Source organism: Salvelinus namaycush, chromosome 4 (assembly GCF_016432855.1).
Source record: "Salvelinus namaycush isolate Seneca chromosome 4, SaNama_1.0, whole genome shotgun sequence".
NCBI lineage: Eukaryota > Metazoa > Chordata > Actinopteri > Salmoniformes > Salmonidae > Salvelinus > Salvelinus namaycush.
This window is the reverse complement of record NC_052310.1, coordinates 33,625,140-33,651,263: the sequence shown is the minus strand read 5'-3', so window position 1 is coordinate 33,651,263 and position 26,124 is coordinate 33,625,140. Positions and strand designations below refer to the sequence as shown.

General features: G+C 41.8%; 1 protein-coding gene across 1 annotated transcript in view; it reads right to left on the bottom strand.

Annotated features, from left to right (window-relative positions):
- Positions 1–3,642: 3,642 nt before the first annotated feature.
- LOC120045840 (Kv channel-interacting protein 2-like) overlaps positions 3,643–26,124 on the bottom strand; it is a 39,908-nt gene continuing 17,426 nt past the window's right edge. The window contains exons 2-8 of the mRNA XM_038990774.1: positions 12,816–12,940; positions 11,228–11,297; positions 10,722–10,792; positions 10,200–10,307; positions 8,605–8,709; positions 8,423–8,485; positions 3,643–3,690 (exon numbers count right to left, since the gene is read on the bottom strand). Coding sequence (XP_038846702.1) covers positions 3,643–3,690; positions 8,423–8,485; positions 8,605–8,709; positions 10,200–10,307; positions 10,722–10,792; positions 11,228–11,297; positions 12,816–12,940 — 590 coding nt within the window. The remainder of the gene's footprint in view (positions 3,691–8,422; positions 8,486–8,604; positions 8,710–10,199; positions 10,308–10,721; positions 10,793–11,227; positions 11,298–12,815; positions 12,941–26,124) is intronic.

The following is a 26,124-nucleotide window of genomic DNA, read 5'->3' as shown; positions in this document are numbered from 1 at the left end:
AGGTATCACTGCTTTATGACAGTACATGCGAGTATAGACAGGTTTCACTGGTGGTCAGTTCAGGAAATCCCCTACGGCACCTGCAAGGGGGCAATCGGAGCCAGACCACCCCCCCTCGCCTCCCCAAAAAAGAGATGTGAAAACGTTCAATTGGATAAAATGGAAATGTAAAGAAATTAGAAGTTACAAATACTGTATTGGTGTTGGAAGAAAGTGCAGGTTATTACAACAAGGGTGTTAACCGATTATTAATACACTCTTGGTGGAAGTTGGCCTTAACCAGAGTTCTAGGTTCAGTTATCCTTCTCAATCCTAACCATAATCAGTATGTGACTGTAGGAAAATTGGAGTCTGGACTAGAGGTTGACCGATTAATCGGAATGGCCGATTTAATTAGGGCCGATTTCAAGTTTTCATAACAATCGGAAATCGGTATTTTGGGGCGCCGATTTGCCGACTAAAAAAAAAATATATATATATATTTTTTTTACGCCTTTATTTAATCTTTATTTATTTAAGTCAGTTAAGAACGCATTCTTATTTTCAATGACGGCCTAGGAACGTTCTGCCAGAACGACAGATTTTTAACCTTGTCAGCTCGGGGGAGCCAATCTTGCAACCTTACAGTTAACTAGTCCAATGCTCTAACACCTGATTACATTGCACTCCACGAGGAGCCTGCCAGTTACGCGAATGCAGTAAGCTAAGGTAAGTTGCTAGCTAGCATTAAATTTATCTTATAAAAAAACAATCAATCAATGACTGTCATTGCTCCACTGTGTACTTAACCATAAACATCAATGCCTTTCTTAAAATCAATACACAAGTATATATTTTTAAACCTGTATATTTAGCTAAAATAAATCCAGGTTAGCAGGCAATATTAACCAGGTGAAATTGTGTCATTTCTCTTGCGTTCATTGCACGCAGAGTCAGGGTATATGCAACAGTTTGGGCCGCCTGGCTCTTTGCAAACTAATTTGCCAGAATTTTACGTAATTATGATATAACATTGAAGGTTGTGCAATGTAACAGGAATATTTAGACTCATGGATGCCACCCGTTAGATAAAATATGGAACGGAATAAACGTTTTGTTTTCGAGGTGATAGTTTCCGGATTAGTCAAAGGTATATGGTTTAGAGAGAAATAGTCGACGCGTTATAATTCCTGTAATAACTTGCGGCTGAACTTGAAAGGGGTTCCTTCGTTATTTTACCGTTCATGTCTTCCATAGAGAATGTCTTGATCTACTTCAAATAAGGTCTGTGTTTCGCGGAGGAGCAGACTGACAGGGGACCATGCAGACAAGCTCTGCTCATGTTATTTGAGACTAAATTTATTTTATTTATGTATTATATTAAGTTAAAATAAAAGTGTTCATTGTTCATTCAGTGTTGTTGCAATTGTCATTATTACAAAAATGTGTGTGTGTATGATATATATATATATATAAATACATTTTTATTTTTTTAATCGGCCGATTAATCGGTATCGGCTTTTTTTGTCCTCCAATAATCGGTATCGGCGTTGAAAAATCATAATCGGTCGCCCTCTAGTCTGGACCAGTGGGTTAGGGGCAACTTTTATCTACTCCCAGGAGTAGGTAAAAGGGGGTAAAATATGGACATTATTGCATATGCCACTGTTGTTGTTTTATTGACCCACCTGACGGCATATTATAATTTTGGGGGGGGTTGAAAGTGAAGTAATTAATGTAATTTAATGAAAGACACAGGAAGTAGTTGATGGATACAGGTAGTGTTATCTTACAAAAGATCAGCATTCTATTCAGAACCACGAGGCAGGCGTTCCACCCCATTTCAAACAGCCTTTTTTAACACCCAGTAGGAAACGGCATCAAGTTGGCAAAGAATTGGGAAACTGTACTATTCAATCGACAAATCTTCACTCTCTCACAATATACAAACATACTCTCCTTTCCACTCCAATCTCTCTTTCGCTCCTTCTCCTCTCTTCCCTCTCACATTTCACAAATGTGTCTATTTATACCCTGATATAACTGAGGGTGGCTTTAAATACTTCAGTTGGTGTGCCTGACTCTTTGGTGTCAGTGGGGGGAGGCAGGAAACATTACTGCTGTCTTCATACCCACCTACCCAAGCACACACGTAGACATGTAACAAGAGGCTTAATTTGGATTCTGAAGGAGATTAAATTGTTCTTGACATGTTGCTGCTCTTTCATGGTCGATCGAAACTGAAAGCATTTCTCTTTAAACTGTATGATAAGTATAATGCAAAATAATCATTATATGTATTACAGAATTTAACTTCAATTCCCATAATTCACTGCATCAGTTAGTCACCTGTAAATACAGAAAGGGGTCTTCGGGAGCCTAGATGGTCCAACCAGCATGTTCATCAATATAGCGCCACAGACTGTTTAGTAGTTCTTGACAACAGGGTTATTGGAAGAGGTACAACAGTCAGCATACACCTACAGCTAAGGTAACAGGTATAAAGGCCAGAGGGTAAGTTAGTGTTAGTACGAAGGAGGTCTCATGGGGTTGAAATCTGAATGGGTTCCTACCGGAGACGGGAATGCCAGTACAGCCTCTCTCTCACACGCACGCAAATACGTACACACGCATGCACATTTGCACACACACACACACACACACACACACACACACACACACACACACACACACACACACACACACACACACACACACACACACACACACACACACACACACACACACATACACGGAGCGAGGCACCTGTGGGTGACTCTAGGACCAGCAGACAGACAACAGACAGGCTGTAGTATTTCTGTAAATATATATAGGTTATTATTAAAGACATCATCATGCGATATTAAAATCAGTCCCTTATCGAAAACAACTATGTCTCTTCTGTTCGTGAAGAGTGAGTCTCATCCTTCAGATCCTCAGTCACTTCTGTTCTGTTCTCTTTTCCAGGTGTCCTTTCCTCCTTTTGTCCACTAAGTGGCGCTAGTTACCTCTGTATTAATGACAGAAGTGTCAGGAGTCAAGCTGCTCTGGTAGAAGTTGCCATCCGCTGAACCACTCCTGACGTTAACCTTAACCATGAGGTGGGGATATGCAAAACTGACCTTAGATCAGTGAGTAGGGGGATTTAATCCTATGTTGAGTCCAGCCAGCAGGCTACAGCAGCTTTCTCAGAAACGGGAGTGTTAAATAATAAAATGGTTAATGAAACGAGTGTATTCAATGAGGCAAATCACCTCGAACGTTGCAGATAGACAAATAGAGCTGACACGATTGACTCCCTATTACAAACAACAGGCAATCATATCTGTTCAGCACAACACATTTCTATCTGAACATTCTGTAACATTTCACATTCCTGAACAGGTCCTTGGTGTGGTTGTGGGTGTGGATCAGAGTCTATGAGCCAGCCCTTCTCTTCTCTGTGTCTCTGGAAGAGATGAAGGGTTGGATAAGAGGAGGCGCCTCCTTTTGGCTTGGAGTGGGTGCGGAGAGAAAGGAGCTAGAAGGAGGGGTCACGATTTGGGGGGGGGCTGAGGGTCAATGTCCAAGGCCCTCTCGGAGCCCCCCCACAACACACATATGCACGCACACTCACACCCACACCTCCCCTGTTCTCCAGACCCTTTTCTATGTCAGAGGCTCCTAGATGACGTTGTCAAACAGCTGCATGGACTGCATGATGTTCTCATCCTGAAGAGAGTGAGAGAGGGATGGAGAGAGAAGGAGAGATAGAAATCTTAGTTAAAGAGAGACAGCAAGGACAGCAAGTTTCCAGGGGCACAATGAAACCCTGTTTGTTTCAGCTTCTTGTTCTTTCTCACGGGAGTCTGACTCCCTAAAACAGAGATGACAGTAGAGGTGACCCTCAGAGTAGTCTCTCCCTCTCGTCTGAGGGCATGCTGGGAGTGAGTCGGGAAGCAGGCGCGAATGTGGGGTCAACTGGAATTATTTTCACTATATTCGGTAGTTGAGTTGTTTTAAGGTTAAATTGTCTCACTATCACTAAGCACGTATAAGGGTGGTGGGATCGTTGAGGTTGGTTCTCTCCAGGGCACAACCAGTGGGAGAGGCTGGTTGTAATGGCCACTCGTGGAGGTTTAGAGTTTGAAAAATGGGGTGGGGTCAATATTCCAGTTGCGGCAGGGTGTTCGGTGGAAGAATGTAGTTTAGCAGTGGGCGCTATCATTGGGTATGATAGCATAAAATCAGCCTCAATGATGAATAGCGCTGTAGTAATATTCTTAGATTCCATTTAAAAGGTGAATACGATAGTTGAGAGTGGTGTTGTGTTGCGGGAGACACAGACGTCGGTATTCCCTCTTATGAATCCGGCGAAGAAAGTTATACTTTCTAACGTGCCCCAATGTGTTAGAGATGAAAGTGTTGGAGCGAGAGTTCTCGTCATGGACAACTTGTATCTACAATAAAGAATCTTATTTTTGGATGCAAATCTCCTTTGCGGAAACATGTATCTCATAGGAAACAAGTGCACATGATTGTAAAGAAGGATACTGACGAACTGAATTGAGCGTTTGATGGGTTTGACTATGTGTTCTACGCTTCTACTGAATCAATGAAATACTTTGGGTGTGGAAGAGGCATTTGGTGCGTAATTGTCAAGGTGCGTAATTGTCAAGAGAACGAGCGCGCAGAGCCCGGTAGCAGCTCTAGCGCGGGTGCAGCTGAAGCACCACTGAGAAGGGATGAACAGGCTAACGGTTCAGGAGAAGGGAGAAGGTGGGCAGATGTGGTGGGAAAAATAGGAAAGGAGAGCATGTGGCTTTGGGGGCAGTTGTGGTAGAGCAGGGAAAATACCGAGGAGTACCGAGGAGTAAGAGGAAGACTTTAAGGGGTGATGAAGGTTCTAATTCTAAGAGGAAGGTAGAGATTGATAAATCTAGTGAGGCATCTGATGCATCACAACAAAATAGCGAGAGAAAGGGGGTGGAAGGGAGGTATGGGATTGAAAAAGTATGTCAATTTCTGAATTTGACAAAAGGGAAGAAATATATCCAGGATTAACGTTGTAATGTAACTGATTTTTTTCCTGAAAGTGAATTGTTTATTGAATCAGCAACGTTTCTGAATTCAAAAATAAAGGGGGAGGTTTGACAAGCCCAGAAATTGCTAGACTAAAGAAAGTGGTCACGAGAGTGACAAGTTAGATTAATTCTAAAGGAAATGAAACAGTCGCAGCCTTTACGTTGTATTTTTTTTCCCAACCATGAGCAGTTTATATTTATTCTTTAAAAGTAAATGTGGCAAGAGACGTAAAAAAAAATTGCCGTATTGTTTGAGTTAATAACGGGAAAGGGAAGTGACATACGTTTTCTACAAGAAACACATAGTAATATGGAAAATGAAGTTATGTGGCAACGGGAGTGGGGGGGACAATGGTGTGTAGTCATAAAAACTCAAAAAGTGGGGGTGTGGCCATCCTGTTCTCAAAAGGTGTTTTGCCTTTGTCATATGAGGTTGAAGAGGTAGTTGAGGGGAGGTTATTAAAAGTTAGAGCGAGATATGAAAACATCACTATGTGTCTGATAAATGTACATGCCCCAGTAGTGGCAGTTGAGAGGGTATGTTTTTTAGAGACATTATCAAATACCATTGAGAAATGTAGTATTTAGGATTATTTATTTCTTGCTGGGGATTTTAACTGCACAGTCGGTGATTTAGATACAAATCACAAAGAACCTCATATAGCCTCAAGGACTTTTTTAAAAGGCCTTATTGTAACACATGAACTGTGTGATATTTGGCGGAGTCAAAATGGAGGCACGAGACAGTACACATGGGCCAATGTGAGAGAGAACACCATCTCTCTGGCCAGGTTAGATAGGTTTTATTGTTTCGAGCATCAATCTCAGGTCTGTAAATCAAGTGTGATAACCCCAGTGGGATTTTCTGATCATTGTTTAATAACTGAGGTGGTGTATATTAACACTGTAAAACCTAAAAGTGCATACTGGCATTTTAATATAACTTTATTGAGTGATGCTCACTTCAGGAATTTTTTTTTTTTGTGGGGGGGGGGGGGGGGGGGGGTCTCAAAAGGACAGTTTTGTATCCCTTCAACAGTGGGGGGACATAGGGAAAATCCAGATTCAACAATTATGTAATCAGTACACAATGAATGTCACCAGATCAATCAACGCCCTAGAGTCTGAAATAGTGGAACTCCTGACGTTAGTTGAGACCACGGGAGATCGAGGCCATACTCAGGCACTCAAGAGGGAAAAAGCCACATTGGCAGACCTGCTGGGTATCAGAGCACAGGGGGCATTGGTGAGAAGTAAGTTTCAGGGAATCTCTGAAATGGATGCCTCATCCAAATTTTTCTTTGGTTTAGAGATGGACGAAGAATGGACAAAGAATAATTATTAATTGCCTCAAATCACCTGTTGGACAGGAGCTCACTTTGCAGAAGAAATACACTGCATTAAACGGCATGGAATATGGAAGGGCACCGGGTATTGATGGGCTTCCCATTGACTTTTTAAAGTCTTTTTGGGCTATGTTGGGAGAGGATTGGCTAGCAGTAGTTAACGATAGTTTGACCGGAGGGTTACTACCGATAAGCTGCAGAAGGGCCGTCCTCGCCCTACTGCCAAAAAAGGGTGACCCTAGGGAGGTGAAGAACTAGAGGCCGGTGGCATTATTGTGCACTGATTATAAGATCCTGTCCAAGGCTTTGTCCAACAGGCTGAGGGAGGTGATGGGGCAAATCATACACACGGACCAGTCCCACTGTCTTCCCGGCAGGCAGATAGGGGATAACATTTCCCTGATTCAGGATTGTTTGGACATCTCTAGGGCTATTGGATTAGATGCTGGTCTAATTTCAATTGATTAGGAAATGGCATTATGAGGCTTTTGATTTTAGCTCTGATTTTATTGCCATTATCAGGGTGATATATGGTGACATTGAAAGTGTATTGAATGTTAACGGTGGTTTGAGTGCCCCTTTTAAAGTGTGTGGAGGAATTAGGCAGGGGTGTTCGTTGTCCGGAATGTTGTATGCCATCGCTATAGAGCTACTACTAAATAGCATTAGAGGTCACATTGAAGGGGTGTACCTTTCAGAGGATATTCCTCCTATTCGTCTCTCAGCCTATGCTGATGATGTAGATTTTTTGGTGAAAAATCAAGCAGAGGTGGATAGTTTGAGTCTCATGGTTGATCGGTTTAAGGGAATATCCTCTTGTATTATGGGGCAAGACTGGATTGTACAACTGAAGCTTTTCCACATTTCTCCAGGATGCTGGTGAAGGGCAAAATCATCACCCTAAGGAAGTTAATGGACATGGCTGGGCCCACATTAATGGATGGAGGACGAGTGGCTGAACATTTGGGGGTGAGGTCGGAAAGGATTGTCGGACAACTGCTGGAAGTTGCAGGAAGGCTCTGTCAGCAGAAGAGTGGATTATGCGCAAGAGTCACAAGAAAAAGGCACAAGATGAAGACGCCCATTTTCCAAGACTTGGGATTACACCTAATATCCCAGAGTCAGACAGAAAGGTTTAATTACTGGATTTGAGAGGATTGGAAGAGGTGGGTTTGGATGAGGTGAATGGGAATGAGTTATATAGGGGGTGTGTCAAGGTTTAAAATAAAGATACATTGAAAATAGAAAAGACACTTCTTGGAGGGTAAAACTGGGCTTTGATGACAAGGTAAAGCCAGCATGGAGAGCCACCGGTACAAACGGGTACTGGTGATATGCAATGGAGGGTTTTGCATGGCATCATTGCAGTTAATGCTTTTGTATCTGTCATTAATTCAGATGTTGGAGATGGATGTCCTTTTTGTAATATAAGATAAACTATTTGTCACTGTTTTATGGAGAGGATAAAACCTATTTTTGAAATACTAGAGTCTTCGTTTACAGCTGTAGCAGAGATTTTCAATAACACTGTTTTTATTTTGGGGTTTCAATACAGTAAGCAACAGAAAAGAAAATGTCAACTGTTCCATTTTATTTTGGAACAAGCTAAGATGTCAATTTTTCTGAGTAGGAAACATAAAATAGACAAGGGATATGGTAAGGATGTAAAATGTGTTTTTAAAGGATTAATAAAAGCGAGAATAAAAGTGGATTTTGAGTTATTCTCGGCTGTAAAAGATCTCCCATTGTTTGAGGCGAAGTGGACATATGAAGGAGCGGTGTGTTTTGTGGAGGAGGGGAAGCCATTTTTTGTTGATGAAATAAGTTGAATGTTAATTATTGAACATTTTTATTTAATTTTTTGTTTTTTATATGTTTATTTAAGAATGACACATTGTTGTGTAATTTCCGAAAAGGCAGTGTGCCAATATTTGTGTTAATACTTGGGTATAAAATAAAGTCCCCCTCCCTACCTACCTCCCTCCCTCCCTCTCTGGTCACTTAAATAACTTTAAATAAAAACACACAACCTACCTTTTGGCATGACTCGATGAACTCATCAATAGTGACCACCCCATCATTATTACGATCCATTTTCTAGAAGGGAGAAAGGGGAGGAAAAATGGGTCAAATGTCAATCAGTGTCTGCCTGTGGAGCAGTTTGGGGGTTAAGTGCCTTGCTCAAGGGCTTTGATAAACAGAAAGTGTCTGTTGACCTGGAAGAAGCTCTCCACATGTTCTCTGGGCGCTTCGTCCTGCATACAGGGATATGTGTACTTCCCCATCATATCATAGATAGACTTCATTATATCCATCATCTCCTACAGAGAGAGGGAGAGAGAACGAGAGCGAGAGATGACACAGGGTATACTTCCACAGGACAAGATCTGTCAATCACTCTCCAATCTGAGATTGATGGTCAATTTAAGAACTGTCCATTTTAGAATAGACTTTAGATTTCTGTCTGATTTCTCCATTGAGGCTTATGTCAAATGTAAGTGATTTGCTTATTTTTGTACATTTTTAAAAGTATAGATATCATACAGTGTAGTTGAGTAAACCTGGGAACGTTATGCTGCTTTAAAAGTTGATAAACTTGTTATCCCATTTAGGAGACAACTTGGAGAAAATTCCCTTTGCAAGAATTTTGCTAGGACTCTCTAGGAGTTGTTTTAATGGGGAGGGCAAAACTGAAAATGTATTAACCGCATGTTGATTTCATCATGGAAGGCAAAAACAGGCTGAATTTTCAGGGTGTCTTTTCAAACAGCTCTGACACTAAATGGGCATTATCATAATTTTCACAATTTCAAAGTATTATTCCAACCTCATAGTGTGGAAATATATATAAAACACAGGAAAATCACATTTTTGTGAGTCAGCATGGCATTGTCCTCCAGAAAGTAGTCTCTACTTAAACCCAGCTAAATTATCATTAATGCCGTTTTTGGTGTGCTTATCTATGATTTTATTTATTTATTTATCAAGTCAAACAAGTGTCCATTGCGTGAAATTTAAAATGTATTCTGTCATTACTAAATGTGTAATGTGATATATTTGAACATTTTACAGAAAAAAACAAAAACATTTGATTAATAAAATATTAAATCAGTTGTCTTCCTTAAATGAAGGGGCTGATGATGCAATCTTTGCAAGAGGGAGGGAATCTGATTTCATTGGTCCTCAACTCGTGGCTCAGTCATTTGATTCAGGGTAAGTGAAGTTAGCCGTGAGTTAGCCTGTTAGCCAGGTTAGTTCTGAAGGATTTGTTGACATAGAAATGTACCTGGCTAAAAGGTGAACCACTTTTGTATGACCGGTTATCTCGAGTTGAACTCAGAATTAACCAAAGTTACCTCGCTAACTCCTCAAACCTGCTTCACAGGATACCCCTCAGGGAAGCCCCCATTCTGTTATAGACAGAAGCCTGTAACATGACAGACCAATCAGGACTCATCTCTCTGCATTTCCAACGACATAATTATCTCAGCCAATCATAACTAGCCAGGAAGTATCCTGTCTTTCTCCCTGAATAGCTCAGTGCTTCCTCCTTGGGTAAACTAGGCTATTTTTACTTGATATTTATAGATCTCATACACATTTGTAATTAAGGCACATGAAAGTTCACATGTTCAAGAAGGTTTACATTTTTTTTTTTTAAATAATGATTTTTAATGGCCTGTGAAGTAGGACCTAGTGTCAAACGCCTCCTGTAGCCGTTCACATTTAGAACACAGAAAGCTCAGAACTTAGAAGAGGTGTGTGTGTGTGTGTGTGTGTGTGTGTGTGTGTGTGCATCCGTGTGTGTTACCTCTTTGGTGATGTAGCCGTCTTTGTTCAGGTCGTACAGGTTGAAGGCCCAGTTTAGCCGGTCATTTATCGTTCCTCTCAGAATGATAGACAGACCGAACACAAAGTCCTGTGAAAAGACAGAAAAAATTCCTCGCCACCTGTCATACCCACCAGCATTCAACATTTACCTTTTTTCCACCACTACAAGTTAATAACCATCCCTACAAGCTGTTTAGAGCTGTGTATTGACATTGAGTGAGAGGAAGGGCATATATTGTGTTGTGATATCACAATACGAGTTGCCTGGGGCTATAGCATCAGCAAAGAAGATTATGTGGCTCACTGCAATACATTATATGCTCACCAGTGTGTTCATCAACAATGTTGCGACCCTTAGGTTGTGTGTGTGTGTGTGTGTGTGTATGTGTGTGTGTGTTGAAAAGGAGAGAAAAGGCATGTATTCTGTTACAGCTGCATATTTACAGAATGAGAGTTTTTTCTCACTCCCTTAGGAAGTAGACAATAGTAAAAATAGTCTTACCTCGAAACTAACTGATCCATTCTTGTTAGTGTCAAAGGCCTCAAACAAGAAATGTGCATACGCACCCGAATCTGAAAGGACAGAGATGTACAAAATGTGTCATAGAAAATATATCTGGGAATACTTCATACAAAAAAAATCCTCAAACAAGTGGATGAATATATTGAGAACAAGACCCAAAGACCCTTTCCTACTGTAACTTGATCAAACAAGTTGTGAGTACATAAATGTCACTTCAAACAAGGCGCTATCCACCTGTGACAAGCAGTTGAATAAAAATTCAACCTAAATATAATTTTAAACACAGCCGTGTAAGTGTCCTACTGTAAGTAGCACTGACATAATGTTAAAAAAATATATTCAATGGGACATCACATAAATTCACATGTCATTGTTGTTAAATGTTGCTATCCTTGTTCAATTTGTCAGTTACTTTGGGGAGTATCAGATCTTTGAAATACTATGTTAAAAATCAGGGGTCAAAGGTTTAAGGGTCATTAACTCACCACCCTGGGGGAAGAATTTAGAGTAGATGGTTTTAAAGGTTTCCTCATTCACCACTCCACTTGGACACTCCTACAAACAACAACACAGAAAAGAACAGGATCAGAGTCCATTTGCAAGTCTGCTACCATCTATATACTTCTACTATTACAGTTGAAGTCGGATGTTTACATAAACTTAGGTTGGAATCATTAAAACTCGTTTTTCAACCACTCCACACATTTCTTGTTAACAAGCTATAGTTTTGGCAAGTCGGTTAGGACATCTACTTTGTGCAAGACACAAGTAATTTTTCCAACAATTGTTTACGGACAGATTATTTCACTTAAATTCACTGTATCACAATTCCAGTGGGTCAGAAGTTTACATACACTAAGTTGACTGTGCTTTTAAACAGCTTGGAAAATTCCAGAAAACGATGTCATGCCTTTAGAAGCTTCTGATAGGCTAATTGACATCATTTGAGTCAATTGGAGGTGTACCTGTGGATGTATTTCAAGGCCTACCTTCAAACTCAGTGCCTCTTTGCTTGACATCATGAGAAAATCAAAAGAAATCATCCAAGACCTCAGAAAAAAATTGCAGACCTCCACAAGTCTGGTTCATCCTTGCTCCTTTGGAGCAATTTACAAACACCTGAAGGTACCACTTTCATCTGTACAAACAATAGTATGCAAGTATAAACACAATGGGACCACGCAGCCGTCATACTGCTCAGGAAGGAGACGCATTCTGTCTCCTAGAGATGAACGTACTTTGGTGCGAAAAGTGCAAATCAATACCAGAACAACAGCAAAGTACCTTGTGAAGATGCTGGAGGAAACAGGTACAAAAGTATTTATATCCACAGTAAAATGAGTCCTATATCGACATACCCTGAAAGGTCGCTCAGCAAGGAAGAAGCCACTGCTCCAAAACCGCCATAAAAAAGCCAGACTACGGTTTGCAACTGCACATGGGGACAAAGGACGTACTTTTTGGAGAAATGTCCTCTGGTCTGATGAAACAAAAACAGAACTGTTTGGCCATAATGACCATTGTTATGCTTGGAGGAAAAAGGGGGGCTTGCAAGCCGAAGAACACCATCCCAACCGTTAAGCACGGCTGTGGCGGTGCTTTGCTGCAGGAGGGACTGGTGCACTTCACGACATAGATGGCATCATGAGGCAGGAAAAGTATGTGGATATATTGAAGCATAACCAAATACTAATTGAGTGTATGTAAACTTCTGACCCACTGGGAATGTGATGAAAGAAATAAAAGCTGAAATAAATAATTCTGTACTATTATTTTGACATTTCACATTCTTAAAATTAAGTGGTGATCCTAACTGACCTAAAACAGGGAATTTTTACTAGGATTAAATGTCAGGGATTGTGAAAAACTGAGTTGAAATGTATTTGGCTAAGGTGTATGTAAACGTCCGACTTCAACTGTATATATCAAAACAGCTTTGCTTAGAGAAAAGCTTGTGAAACCCCTGTAGAAAACTTGTAGTTTCCTCCCCTTTCCCAACCCCCATCCTCAGCCGCAGGCTTCTAACATCCCATAACTCCATCCCCATACCCTCTCCCACATCCCCAGACTCACATTCTTGAAGCCCCTGTAGAGAACCTTTAGTTCCTTCTTGGTGAACTTGGTCTGCTCCTGTAGTTTGTCCAGACCCTCTGGTCGATGGCACACAGTGGACAACTCAAAGTCGTCTTCTACGCTGTCTGTGGGACAGAGAGAGGTACTGTATGTTATATATACGTACCTATAGGCTACTCCTACAGGTGCCTGCCTGGCACACCTTAGAACTGGTACTAGTAATTAAAAACATAACCAAGTACACTGAGTGTACAAAACATTAGGAACACCTGCTCTTTCAATGACATAGACTGGCCAGGTGAATCCAGGTGAAAGCTATGATGCCTTATTGATGTCACTTGTTAAATCCACTTCAAATCAGTGTGGATGAAGGGAAGAGACAAGGTAAAGAATTATTTTTTAGCCTTGAGACAATTGAGACATGGATTGTGTATATGTTCCATTCAGATGGTGAAAAGCAAGACAAAATATTTAAGTGCCTTTAAACGGGGTATGGTTGTAGGTGCCAGGTACACTGGTTTGTGCCAAGAACTGCAACTCTGCTGGGTTTTTCAAGCTCAACAGCTTCCTGTGTGTATCAAAAATGATCCACCACCCAAAGGACATCCAGCCCTCTTGACACAAGTTTGGGAAGCATTGGAGTCAACATGGGTCAGCATCTCTGTGCAACTCAATATTAAGAAGGTGCCCTTAATGTTTTGTACACTCAGTGTATGTCAATGTTAATGATCAACTTTTGAAATATTATTACACTATTGTAGCTTTACCTGAACATACAGCTAGATGAGTAATCGTTACATCTACATTATATTACAATTCTCCTAAACTGAAGAGCACAAAGGAAGACACGTAGTCGTCAAGTCATCAATAGAAAATATCAACATCACACTGTCTGTTTCCTGAATATCTATGCAGAGGTTAATATAGTAAACTGATGTACTCATTGACGATAACGTTCAGTGAAAGTAGTGGTAAGTAGTGGTAACCTATCGACACAACAGTGTAACGACAAAAGCCATCAGATCGTCAACCAAAATGATATGATCCTCACATTACATCTCTCCCTCCTCATCCATTTCTCTCTCCACTCATCCCTCTCTTCCTCTATCCCAACCTCCTTACACACACGGTCAGCTGAAGACAACCACCCCCCACTCCTTCTCTCCTCCTATCCCAACAGGTATAGCATGGGTGACTGTCTGTCCCCATCTCACCTCTGCACATCAGACTCCATCACACACCATATCAGACAAAAATATCATCATTTTCCCAGGAGACCAAAACACACAGTCCAATGATACTGAGATACAGTATATCCAGATATATTGTGGGTGTGTGTGTGCGCATTTGCGCTCCAGTGTGTTTGTAGAGAGTGAAGAGTCACTTGCATTGACTGACTGAGGCGGCAACGGAAGGCGTGCAGCAGGGGAGCAGCTTGAGGAATCTCTGCTTTATAGTCTTTTTACTTTTGATGGTGGGAGTGTTACCTGTAATCACCAACCATAGCAGAGGTTAGACAGAGCACACACAGAAACACAATCTCACAGACGTAGACCTGCACATGCACATAAAATGACATGCAAACCCACTGCCATGCACGCATGCACGCACACACAGCATAAGCAACACGCATTGAAGCATGCGCGGCAGTCTCCCATAGTAAGGGCAGCAGTTTGCGGTTTGGTTCGCTGACCTGGCTTTTCTAGGACGGGCGTCCATTTCAGCTATTAGCTTACACCACCATACACAGACCTCTACAGGGGAGTCATTGGCAAACACAAACAAATAATGAATACTCAGTATGAAGCCATAATTACATCTTTAGTCTGAACCGACTATAGGGAACTGAGGGAAGTCAATGGCAAACAGAGCAAGATAAAAGGTTCTTATGAGGTAGGAATCACATTTATGTAATATTTTCAGAGAGATTAAGGAATTAATGCAGCACAATTTGTAGACAATTCCTAGGCTACCATAACACGGTAAGCCAGTTGAGGGCAATTCCACGATAACGGATTTGTCAGTTAAAATGTATGACACACAAAGAACATTGATTTCAAAGTTGAACAAACCGTACAACTCAATGCACAAGGACTATTTTTTAACAATTTACATTGAACAGATGCAAAGTTTGGTACCAGACTTTCAGTAAAATCTCCCTCAGTTTATGTCTATGACATGACACATTGACTTTGAAAAAAACTATTTTGGTTATTGAACTACAGTAAGTGAAGTGGGTTTACACACGGTAACGGAATTGCGGTAACGGAATTTCATCATGGGTCCCTGATCTGTACTACAAAGAAATGCATAATTATGGATATGAATGTAATTCTCTTCATGGTGATAGGTACAGAAAGGTATAAATATTCCATATCCTCCTTTGCATATTTGGGTATTATTCTACACACTGGCTATTATTTTAATGAACTTTGCCCCCAAACAAGACTACATTTGGTTGGTCCGGACCAAATCTGAACCAATCATAGACGTCTATGTTTTACAAGTTTGGACATCAAAGTAAAGCACAGTAGATCACAGAACAGTAGAGTTCAGTACAGTATTGTGAACCTAAACCTGTGAACCCAAATATGTTTTTTTAATACTATGATTTGCCATTGTAGCCAATTGAATTGCAGAAATTCAGTCACCGATTTGGTAACGGCATTTTGAGTTTGAATCACTTAATAATTCATAAACAAAATTGATACCAGTAAAAACACTAACTTATTGATAGTTCTACATTTACTTCTGTGAACTTTCATTATTCTAAAATATCTTAAAGATATGTGGGATTTTGGTAACGGAATTTCAAGGCACAAGGCAATGTTTCTTAAACTTACAGAAGGCAGAAAAATGATCCTAAACTAAAATGTGTTGCTATTAGTTGGCAGGGGTCTTTACTTCAACATTATAATGTTTTGATATATTTCCAATACATTTGAAGACTTTTTTTTTTATTCCTAATTTTAAGGATACAAAATGGTTGAAAAATGTATATATGCCTTCTTTTCTCAAAAATAGTTTTAATTTGACACCCAATTTGACATGCTCCTATGAACTTCACATGTTGGTGCTCATGGGTCCTATTACTTGGAAATGACCTTGAGCTCTCTGTTCGATCAAGATTCACAGGGACCTTAATCGAACGACTCAAACCCCACCAGTCCTCACATTCTCACAGAGCATCACTCATCCACTAGAACTCATCCATCAGATCTCCAGAACTCATCCATCAGAACTCCAAAACTCATCCATCAGAACTCATCCACTCGAAATCATCCATCAGAACTCATCCACCAGAAATCAGCCCATGTTACTCACTACTCACCCCACCACCTTCACCTTATCACACAAACAGTACAAGTACAACCCAAGTAGAAAAATACTGCATCCCTCTGTGTCCTAAAGGTTAAGGCAAAGAGAAGAAGAGAGGGACTTACTCTTGCGTCTCCATGGTAACAGCAACTTCACACCTTTTAGTAGAACTCCAGCAGTCTGAGGGATGAAGGCCATGATAGAGACCAGTACTGTATAACCTTAACCCTAACTGTACCAATACATTAATACACTTCTGTACTCTATATCAGTACTCTCTATCTATCTTACTCTTTACCTCTCTCTTTCTCCCTGTCTCTTCCTCTCTCCTGGTCTGTGCTGGTCATTGGGAGTCTGTTGTCGTCATTTGAAGGCTGACCAGGCAGCCCATTAGGCCTCAGATAATACATCTGGTCATGTAGCACAGTTCCAGTCAGCCCTCTGCCCCAGGGTGTGTGGTGTGTGCACTTGAGAGAGAGAGAGAAAGAGAGAGTGTGTGTGTGTGTGTGTGGATGGGATTCTGCCAGCAAGTACTGTACCTTATAATTTGTGCTTGTCAATACAGTGTTTTTCCATTACAGAGATTGAATTACACAAGTAAAGTAGTGGAATACAGCAAAGGAAAGCTCAGAGGGATGTACCAGAGTGGTTTTAGGGGCAGCGTATAATCATGACAGCTGCTACTGTATCTGTATGATATATTACCTTCTTTTTTCACCAGAACTTTTTATTTACTCCAGCCTGAAACAGCTAAGGAGATGAAAACTCTTTACCCAGGTGGGAACTCTGTATGCAGTTGTGAAGGCCAAGGGGGGGGGGGGGGGGGGGGGGGGATAACAGATGTCTCACTTTGCTCACAATAGCTCTATATTGGTCTCTGTCATCTGGTAACCTGAATGTCCCACGGCAGCCCCCAACATGCACACGCACACAGTGCCCTAATATACACACAAACACAGGTTGACATAACAACAACTATGTTTTAACGACAAGCTGTTGACCTGTTTACCTTGTCCTTTTTTTTAACCTTGTTCCACACCCTACAGGTGTGCTGCCAAAATAGGTAGCTCAAGGTTAGATATTAGATCTAGAGGTACTGACACACACACACACACACACACACACACACACACACACACACACACACACACACACACACACACACACACACACACACACACACACACACACACACACACACACACACACACACAGTAGCCCGGGGAGATGGGATGTAGTGTGTGTGTTTGTGATCTGGCCCACGCAGGGTAATCACAGCCATATGGCCACCAGGGCTGAGTCACTCACGTACTGCTCCGTCTCTAGCCAAAACGCACGCACACACAGGGTGACATTATTACCTACGTAATGAGGAAAAGCAGTTGATGAAATGGACCCTATCATCTCAAGTCAAAGGAATGTCTGGGATCTTTGGGGGTCTTTTCGGCTAACTCTGCCTTGTGTTCCCTTGAGGCTACCCATACACAAACCACGATTAGGAAAAACATGTTTACTATTAACCTCAAACTGCCACAATCCATGACCCACTATCCAAAAAATGTCATCTTTCCAGTACTAATATAAACTATAGACTGTCCCAGTCCACAGCTCATTAGGCACAGAGAAGAGTGGGAGAGGACAGAGAGAGTAGACGCACATGCAGTGCTGTTTCTGCCCCACATCTCCCAGACCACCAACACACACCTGATGATAGGGAGAAATCAGGTCATGCTAATTTACTACGTATGTTTGGGTTAGGTGGCATTAGCATGGCTTCACACACACACACACACACACACACACACACACACACACACACACACACACACACACACACACACACACACACACACACACACACACACACACACACACACACACACACACACACACACACACACACACACACACACAACTTGCTTAGACATACAACAACCTGAATTATAGCCAATAAAGTCCACCATTTATCGGACAGCTGAAGGATTTAGTCTTCTTGCCGCACATAGACGTTCCTGCCTTGAATAACAACCAGAAACATTTCCCTCCTTTAATATTTGTATTTTCTCTTTCCCTTCTTCTTCCCCTACTGTTATCCCTACTCCGGCCTGAATCACCACCTTCTACACCTACTCCTGCCCCAGAACATGCTACTGCCCAAGCCTGACTATCCTTTACCGAAACTCTAGTGTTACCCCTATCTCTGCCTCCTACCCTTCCCTTTCCCCGGAGCTTATCCTCATCCTAATCGCAATTTACCCCTGTCCCCAAACCTAATCCATGTCCCTAACCCTCTCCCTAACCCGAAGCTCCTACTTCTGTCCCCAGCCCATAACCTTGCCTATTTTCCTACCCCTATCCCTACCTACGCCTGTCCCTTACCTTCCCCTGCCCCCTGTCTCATATCCATCCCTCAGCCCCCCGTATCTTACCTTCTGAGGAGAAATCGATGAGCCCCAGGAAGTGCATCAGTTTGACGGAGCTACAGACCACCAGGAGTATCCCCACAGTTTGCAATCCCTCCATCTCCCACACCTCATGGAAAAACAACAACTGCATCTTGACACACTGTCCCAGAGAGAGAGAGAGGTAGATCTCTCCCTTTTTCTTTTTCTCCTTCTCTCGGTCTATCTGTGTCAATCCAAGAGAGCCCGCCTTAGCTCAGACCCCCTCCGGTCCCTCAAAGTCACATTTATATCTCTGTCCACCTTGATCTCTCTCTCTTGTTCAGTCTCCCACTATCTGCAAGTAGAAAGCCATGGTACGTCCACTCAGGTCAGAAGTGATGACGATGTAGAGTTTCACTCTCTCTGTCACCTCTACTCTGTCTGTAGTAGGTAGTATTGACATTGCAGAGTTGACTCTGTCCATAGTAGCAGACCTGTCAAGAACAGCTCACAGGTCAAAGGTAAAGAGAAGGTCCTCTGTAACTCAGCCCCACAGGTTGACCTGTCAGCCAGCCTAGTCAACTCTCATCAATCGTCCGTTACTTCTAACGATCGTTATCTGGACTAAGAAGAACTCTCCAATATCATTAGGTAGTTAACCAGAGTAAAGAGGTGATCATAGTCCTCTGTAGATCTAAGCTATATCTAAGGTTCATGATTTTACTCTCCCTCCAACACACTTAGAATAAAGGGTTCCAAAAGGGTTCTTCGACTGTCTCCATATGATAACCCTTTTTGGTTCCAGGTAGAACCCTTTTGGTTTCCATGTCGAACCCTCTGTTGAAAGGGTTCTACATGGAACCTAAAAGGGTTCTACCTGGAACCAAATGGGTTCTACCTGCAACCAAAAAGGGTTCCTCAAAGGGTTCCCCTATAGTGACAGCCAAAGAACCCTTTAAAGTTCTAGATAGCACCTTTATTTCTAAGAGTGTATCTATCTACCTACTCCCTTTTCTTTCTGTAATTCTGTTTGTTTCTCTTCCCTCCCATTTTCCATCTCTCCATCCCCTCCTGCTCAGTCCCTCCTAGTGTGTAGTTGGGTCAGTAGCATGAGTTTGGATAGAGGGAGGAAAGAGTGAGGAGAGAGGGATGAAAGGAGGAGAGAGGGGAGAAGGAGGAGGAGAGGAGGAGATGGTGGAGAGAAGAGACAGGATGGCTGAGTCGGGGGAGAAGAGAAGAGGGAAGGAAAGGAAAGGGGTGGAATGGGGAAGATGAGGGAGGAGAGGGAGTGACATGCAGCTAGGATTCACACGTCGCTGGCAGCTGTGGCCAGACTCACAGATGTGGCTCTCTTTCCCATGAGTGCTTCCCTTGGCTTGCATATACACTAACATACCCACATGGAAGTAGGTGTGTGCCAGTGAGCTGTAATGTGTAAAATTGGGTGAAATCTGACTCCGGGTGTATCACGTCTCTGTGCCATTAAGATGCCAGACCTCAGGATGTTTAGACTGGATGTCATAATAACGCCACAACAGCCAAACCAACACCATGCCAACATACCAAAAACTGACACCAAACCAACAGTAAACCAACCAATTAGACTAACAGACCAAACATAGTTCAACTTACCTAGCCAAACGAAGCAGACTGACAAACTATAGCCACAGTTAAACTAACTAGTGAAACTAAGTGATCAAAACTAAACCAAACTAACACTAAACCAACACTACGCTTAAGCCTAAAAATGATCTCACTTTATAGCAAAAAGAGAAAGACATTGTGTCACAACCTTTTAGGTACAATATGTGGGACATCAAGTGGAACATTTCAACAAGTGGAAATATATCCACTCTCAAGGAGATTGATAAAACTGTGGAAGAAGAGTAAAAAGGAACAAGGGATGAGATGGAAAGTGGGTTGAGGATCAAGGCTGTGTGTGTGTGTTCTCAATGAATTGTCACTCAAAAAAGCAAAAGGGGGAAAAGGGGAGGTGAGGGGGGAAATAGAGGGGTGGGAAAGAGGGGAGAAGAGTGAGGAGGACTGGTCTGTCTGCTCAGTGCTTAATAATGCTCCACAGGCACTATTGGAACTAAGCTCCTTGGCAAAAGCTGTTAGGGAACCACGGAACACTCAGCCACACGACTGAGCAAAATGATTCCTCCAAGATTCAGTCATTGCTATATCAGATAACCTCACTCAACACGCACACGCACGCGCACACACACACACACACACACACACACACACACACACACACACACACACACACACACACACACACACACACACACACACACACACACACACACACACACACACACACACACACACACACACACACACACACTCCTGTTGCTTATCTGTCTTTTAACCCTTTGTATTGCATAACAGTTCAAATGAAATGCCCCTAATATACAGTGCATTCGGAAAGTTTTCAGACCCCTTGACTTCTTCCAAATGTTGTTACGTTATAGCCTTATTTAAAATGTATGAAATAGTTTGTTTCCCTCATCAATCTACACACAATAGCCCATAATGATAAAGCAAAAACAGGTTTTTAGAACATTTTGCAACTTATAAAATAAAATAAATAAAAAATATCATATTTACATAAGAATTCAGACCCTTTACTCAGTACTTTGTCGAAGCACCTTTGGCTTGGATTACAGCGTCGAGACTTCTTGGGTATGACGCTACAGGCTTGTCACACCTGTATTTGGGGAGTTTCTCCCATTCTTCTCTGCAGATTATCTTGGATGGGAAACGTCGCAGCACAGCTATTTTCAGGTCTTTCCAGAGATGTTCGATCAGGTTCAAGTCCAGGCTCTGGCTGGGCCATTCAAGGACATTCAGAGACTTGTCCGAGGCCACTCCTGCCTTGTCTTGGCTGTGTGCTTAGGGTTGTTGTCCTGTTGGAGGGTGAACCTTTGTCCCAGTCTGAGTTCCTGAGCGCTGCCACCACCATGCTTCACCGTAGGGAAGGTACCAGGTTTCCTCCAGACTTTGACTTTGACATTCAGGCCAAAGAGTTCAATCTTGGTTTCATCAGACCAGAGAATCTCTAGGAATAGTCTTAGTGGTTCCAAACTTCTTCCATTTAAGAATGATGGAGGCCAGTGTTTTCTTGGGGACCTTCTATGCTTTGACACAATCCTGTCTCAGAGCTCTACGGACAATTCCTTCGACCTCATGGCTTGGTCTTTGCTCTGCTCTTACAGTATATAGACATGTGTGTGCCTTTCCAAATCATGTCCAATCAATTGTATTTACCACAGCTGGACTCCAATCAAATTGTAGAAACATCAAGGATGATTAATGGAAACAGGATGCACCTGAATTTTTTTATTTCACCTTTATTTAACCAGGTAGGCTAGTTGAGAACAAGTTCTCATTTACAACTGCGACCTGGCCAAGATAAAGCAAAGCAGTGCGCCAAAAACAACAACACAGAGTTACACATGGGATGTACCCGTGTGTGCAAATTAAGTAAGGAGGTAAGGCAATAAATAGGCCATAGTGGTGAAGTAATTCCAATTTAGCAATTAACACTGGAAGTGATAGATGTGCAGATGCGGATGTGCAAGTAGATATACTGGTGTGCAAAAGAGCAGAAAAACAAAAACAAATATGGGGATGAGGTAGGTAGTTAGATGGGCTATTTACAGATGGGCTGTGTACAGCTGCAGCGATCGGTAAGCTGCTCTGACAGCTGATGCTTAAAGTTAGTGAGGGAGATATGTCTCCAGCTTCAGTGATTTTTGCAATTCGTTCCAGTCATTGGCAGCAGAGAACTGGAAGGAAAGGCAGCCAAATGAGGTGTTGGATTTGGGGATGACCAGTGAAATATACCTGCTGGAGCGTGTGCTACGTGTGGGTGCTGCTATGGTGACCAGTGAGCTGAGATAAGGCAGAGCTTTACCTAGCAAAGACTTATAGATAGCCAGTCGGTTTGGCGACGAATATGTAGCGAGGACCAGCCAACGAGAGCATACAGGTCGCAGTGGTGGGTAGTGTATGGGGCTTTGGTGACAAAACGGATGGCAACTGTGATAGACTGCATCCAATTTGCCGAGTAGAGTGTTGGGGGCTATTTTGTAAATGACATCGCCGAAGTCAAGGATCGGTAGGATAGTCAGTTTTACGAGGGTATGTTTGGCAGCATGAGTGAAGGAGGCTTTGTTGCGAAATAGGAAGCCGATTCTAGATTTAATTTTGGAATGGAGATGCTTAATATGAGTCTGGAAGGAGAGTTTACAGTCTAGCCAGACACCTAGGTATTTATAGTTGTCCACATATTCTAAGTCAGAACCGTCCAGAGTAGTGAGAGTCTCATAGCAAAGGGCCTGAATACTTATGTAAATATGGTATTTCTGTTTTTTAGTTTTAATACATTTGCATTTAAAAAAAAACTGTTTTCACTTTGTCATTTTGGGGTATTGTGTGTAGATTGATGAGGAATCTTTATTTATGTAATCCATTTTAGAATAAGCCTGTAACGTAACAAAATGTGGAAAAAGTCAAGGGGTCTGAATACTTTGCGATTGCACTGTATGGTGTGCTGCTGATGTTTTACAGTTGTTTGCTTGTGATGTTGATCATGTCACTGTCAAGCCAAAGGCAATTTTCTACATGGATTCAATTTCCATCTATTCTCAGTGATAGTGACAGTTCTGTGATATGAAGGTCATGTGGTGCCATGTAGAGAACATCTTGTTTGTCTGTTTACCTGCGAGAGCGAGATCTGAGTGGTACTCTGGATCTGACTGGTGCAGGTTTGATATGTGCATGTTTCAAATGACAGTTTGGAAGTAGAGCAAACTGAGAAACCTTTTCCTTTTCAAACCGAGTTGTCTTTATACTGCAACCTTTTATGCTCGGACTAAAGAGACAATAATAGGGTAATTATTTTCTATATCTTGATTGCATCTGTATGTGTGTGTGCGTGTCCTGATATCCTGAGAATGTGCTCCATTTCACTGTAATTAGCTCAGTTAAATGGGCTGTCTTGTCTTTCAGTCAGTACACATTCTAGAGACATGCGTTCAATAGCTCCCATTCCATGTCATACTAACACACACACGCATGCATGTGCGCACACAAACACACATTCTTGACCTGGATCAGGTCCTTCATAGATTCTGAGCTTATTGCAAATGGCTGGGCTAATCAAACACAGCATTGTGTCTGATGAAGATCCTGCTGAAATGAACTCATATTCCAAACAGGCTCCTCTGCTCTAGCTCCTCACTGTGTAAAATAAATTATTCATTCATCACTGTATTCTCTACCTTACAGGAGGTGGCGACAGGTAGAGAAAAGCTGGAAGATTGTTAGTTTAAATATGGAACAAGGGGGAATTGAACTGGAAACTGGAGGGCTGCTAGTTTCAGATGCCAGGTAAAATCTACTATCATTAGGTAGACCAACATCTTACTATGAACACCTACAGTAACTGTAAGATAATGATATGTGAATACCTGGTCCTCCATCTCTGTCTAAACAGGCAGCAGAAATGTTGACATATTACCCACGCCCTGTCTGACACGGACCTGTATCCCTCTGTCTATTTCAATCCTGTACAGTCTGTCTTGGTTTGATGTCTGCTGTGTCCCTGTAGGTGTGTCTGTTGGCCTGCTGAGTAGCAGGAAGGGCAGGATGGACACACACACAAACACAAACACAGACAGCCGTACACAGCCCTACACAGAAAAAAAGGGTTCAGAAATGGTTCTTTGAAGAGGGATAGGGTTCTACCGAGAACCGTTTTCATCTGAAGAACCCTTTTTGGAAGTAGAGGGTTCTTTGTAAGGCAACGGGTTCTACCTAAAACCTTTAACCTCCTAAGAACCGTTTTCTTGGAAGAAAGGGTTCTTTGGTGACTCAAGAAGGAAGGCAATAAGGATCCTTTGGAAGGCAAGAAGGGTTCTACATACAGTAGAACCCTTCTGAATCTGATAGGCTTTTAAAAAAAAAAGTCTTTTAAAATTTATTTTAAATAGTTAGTGTTAGTGTTTACCTCAGTGTTTATCCTATAACATCAGGAGTTTGAGTAATCTTCTAAGTTTAAAAAGATACTTGTGAGAATGTTTTAAAATGTACCTATATGGGAATATTTGAGCATGTATCTGGTATTCCCTTAATCATTTTACATACATTTTACAGTACGGACATAGTTGATCACTTTGACATGATTTCTATCTTTCAAATGAGTATTTTCTCTGATTTTATTGAGCAGCTAGTAGGAGAATAGAAGGGAATGAGTGAACCAGCAGTGTATTGTATGGTAAACAGCAAATTGCCCAGTTTTACTTAGTGCTGATTTTTCAGTGTAACATGTCTAGTGTTGATTCAGGAGTTAAATTAACGCAACACTCAGTGGTGTAAAAGAACCTTGGTGTTGGTGTTAAAGAGCCACTGAACACGCCGATGTGCTCGTGTATTTCTGTTGCTCACTAGAAAAATTTGATTCTGTATTTGGTTAATGATATGAGACACTTTGGCCTATTTCACTTCCTCGAAATTCCTAGAATGCTGTTGGGCAGGTCTGTCTCACTGTCTATGCTTTAGAGAGCAATCACCGCAGCTGTTCACTCCATGTAAGTGAGTAAATGGACATTGTCAAATCAAAACAATTGTCAAATCAAGATCTCCCGGGTGGCACAGTGGTCTAGGGCACTGCATCGCAGTGCTAGCTGCGCCACCAGAGTCTCTGGGTTCGCGCCCAGGCTGGGCTGGGTTCGCGCCCAGGCTCTGTCGCAGCCGGCCGCAACCGGGAGGTCCGTGGGGCGACGCACAATTGGCATAGCGTCGTCCGGGTTAGGGAGGGTTTGGCCGGTAGGGATATCCTTGTCTCAGTATGTAAAAAAAAAATGTAATAAAATGTATGCACTCTACTGTAAGTCGCTCTGGATAAGAGCGTCTGCTAAATGACTAAAATGTAAATGTAAAACCCAACCTTCATTTACACGTTGTGATGCAAGGATGTTCCAAACTCCATTTTAGACAAGACTGACTTTATGACCAAAATTATCCTATTTACACTTTGTAGTCAATTTTGACACTAGAATAACTGTTTCTGACTCATATCAATGCCACATAGGCCATTTTCATAGGAATTTGTTGCTTTTTTAGCTCATTTTTACTCTGTGTAGAGTAAAACACTCAAAACCACACCCGCCATTAACATATTTCCCAGCATGCTCTATTGCAGGTTGATTTTCAGAATTGCAGAATATCTGTGTTTTTGCATGTATATTGTTTGGTTGATTAATATTATGCTACACAAAGATAAAATATATTTTTCTAAACGAATCCAATCTGTTAGTAGTTGGAGTTATTGCACATGTTACTGAGATGGTTGTTCCAGTTTAGATTTTTTAGGTAGTCTCCTTACTCAATTTTCCCTATTCTGGTAGTCATTCTGAATGCAGGATGCAGGTGATTAAAAGCTCCAATTGTTGGATATCCTCACTCTGGCTGGATTCCAATAGGCAACTCCTGGTTTACAGATGTGGCCTGTAAACCAGGAGTTTCCTAACACCACTGTGTTAGGATATAACTAGGCCCTCAAAGAAGGTCTTATGATATAGGCCTGTGTAATGTAT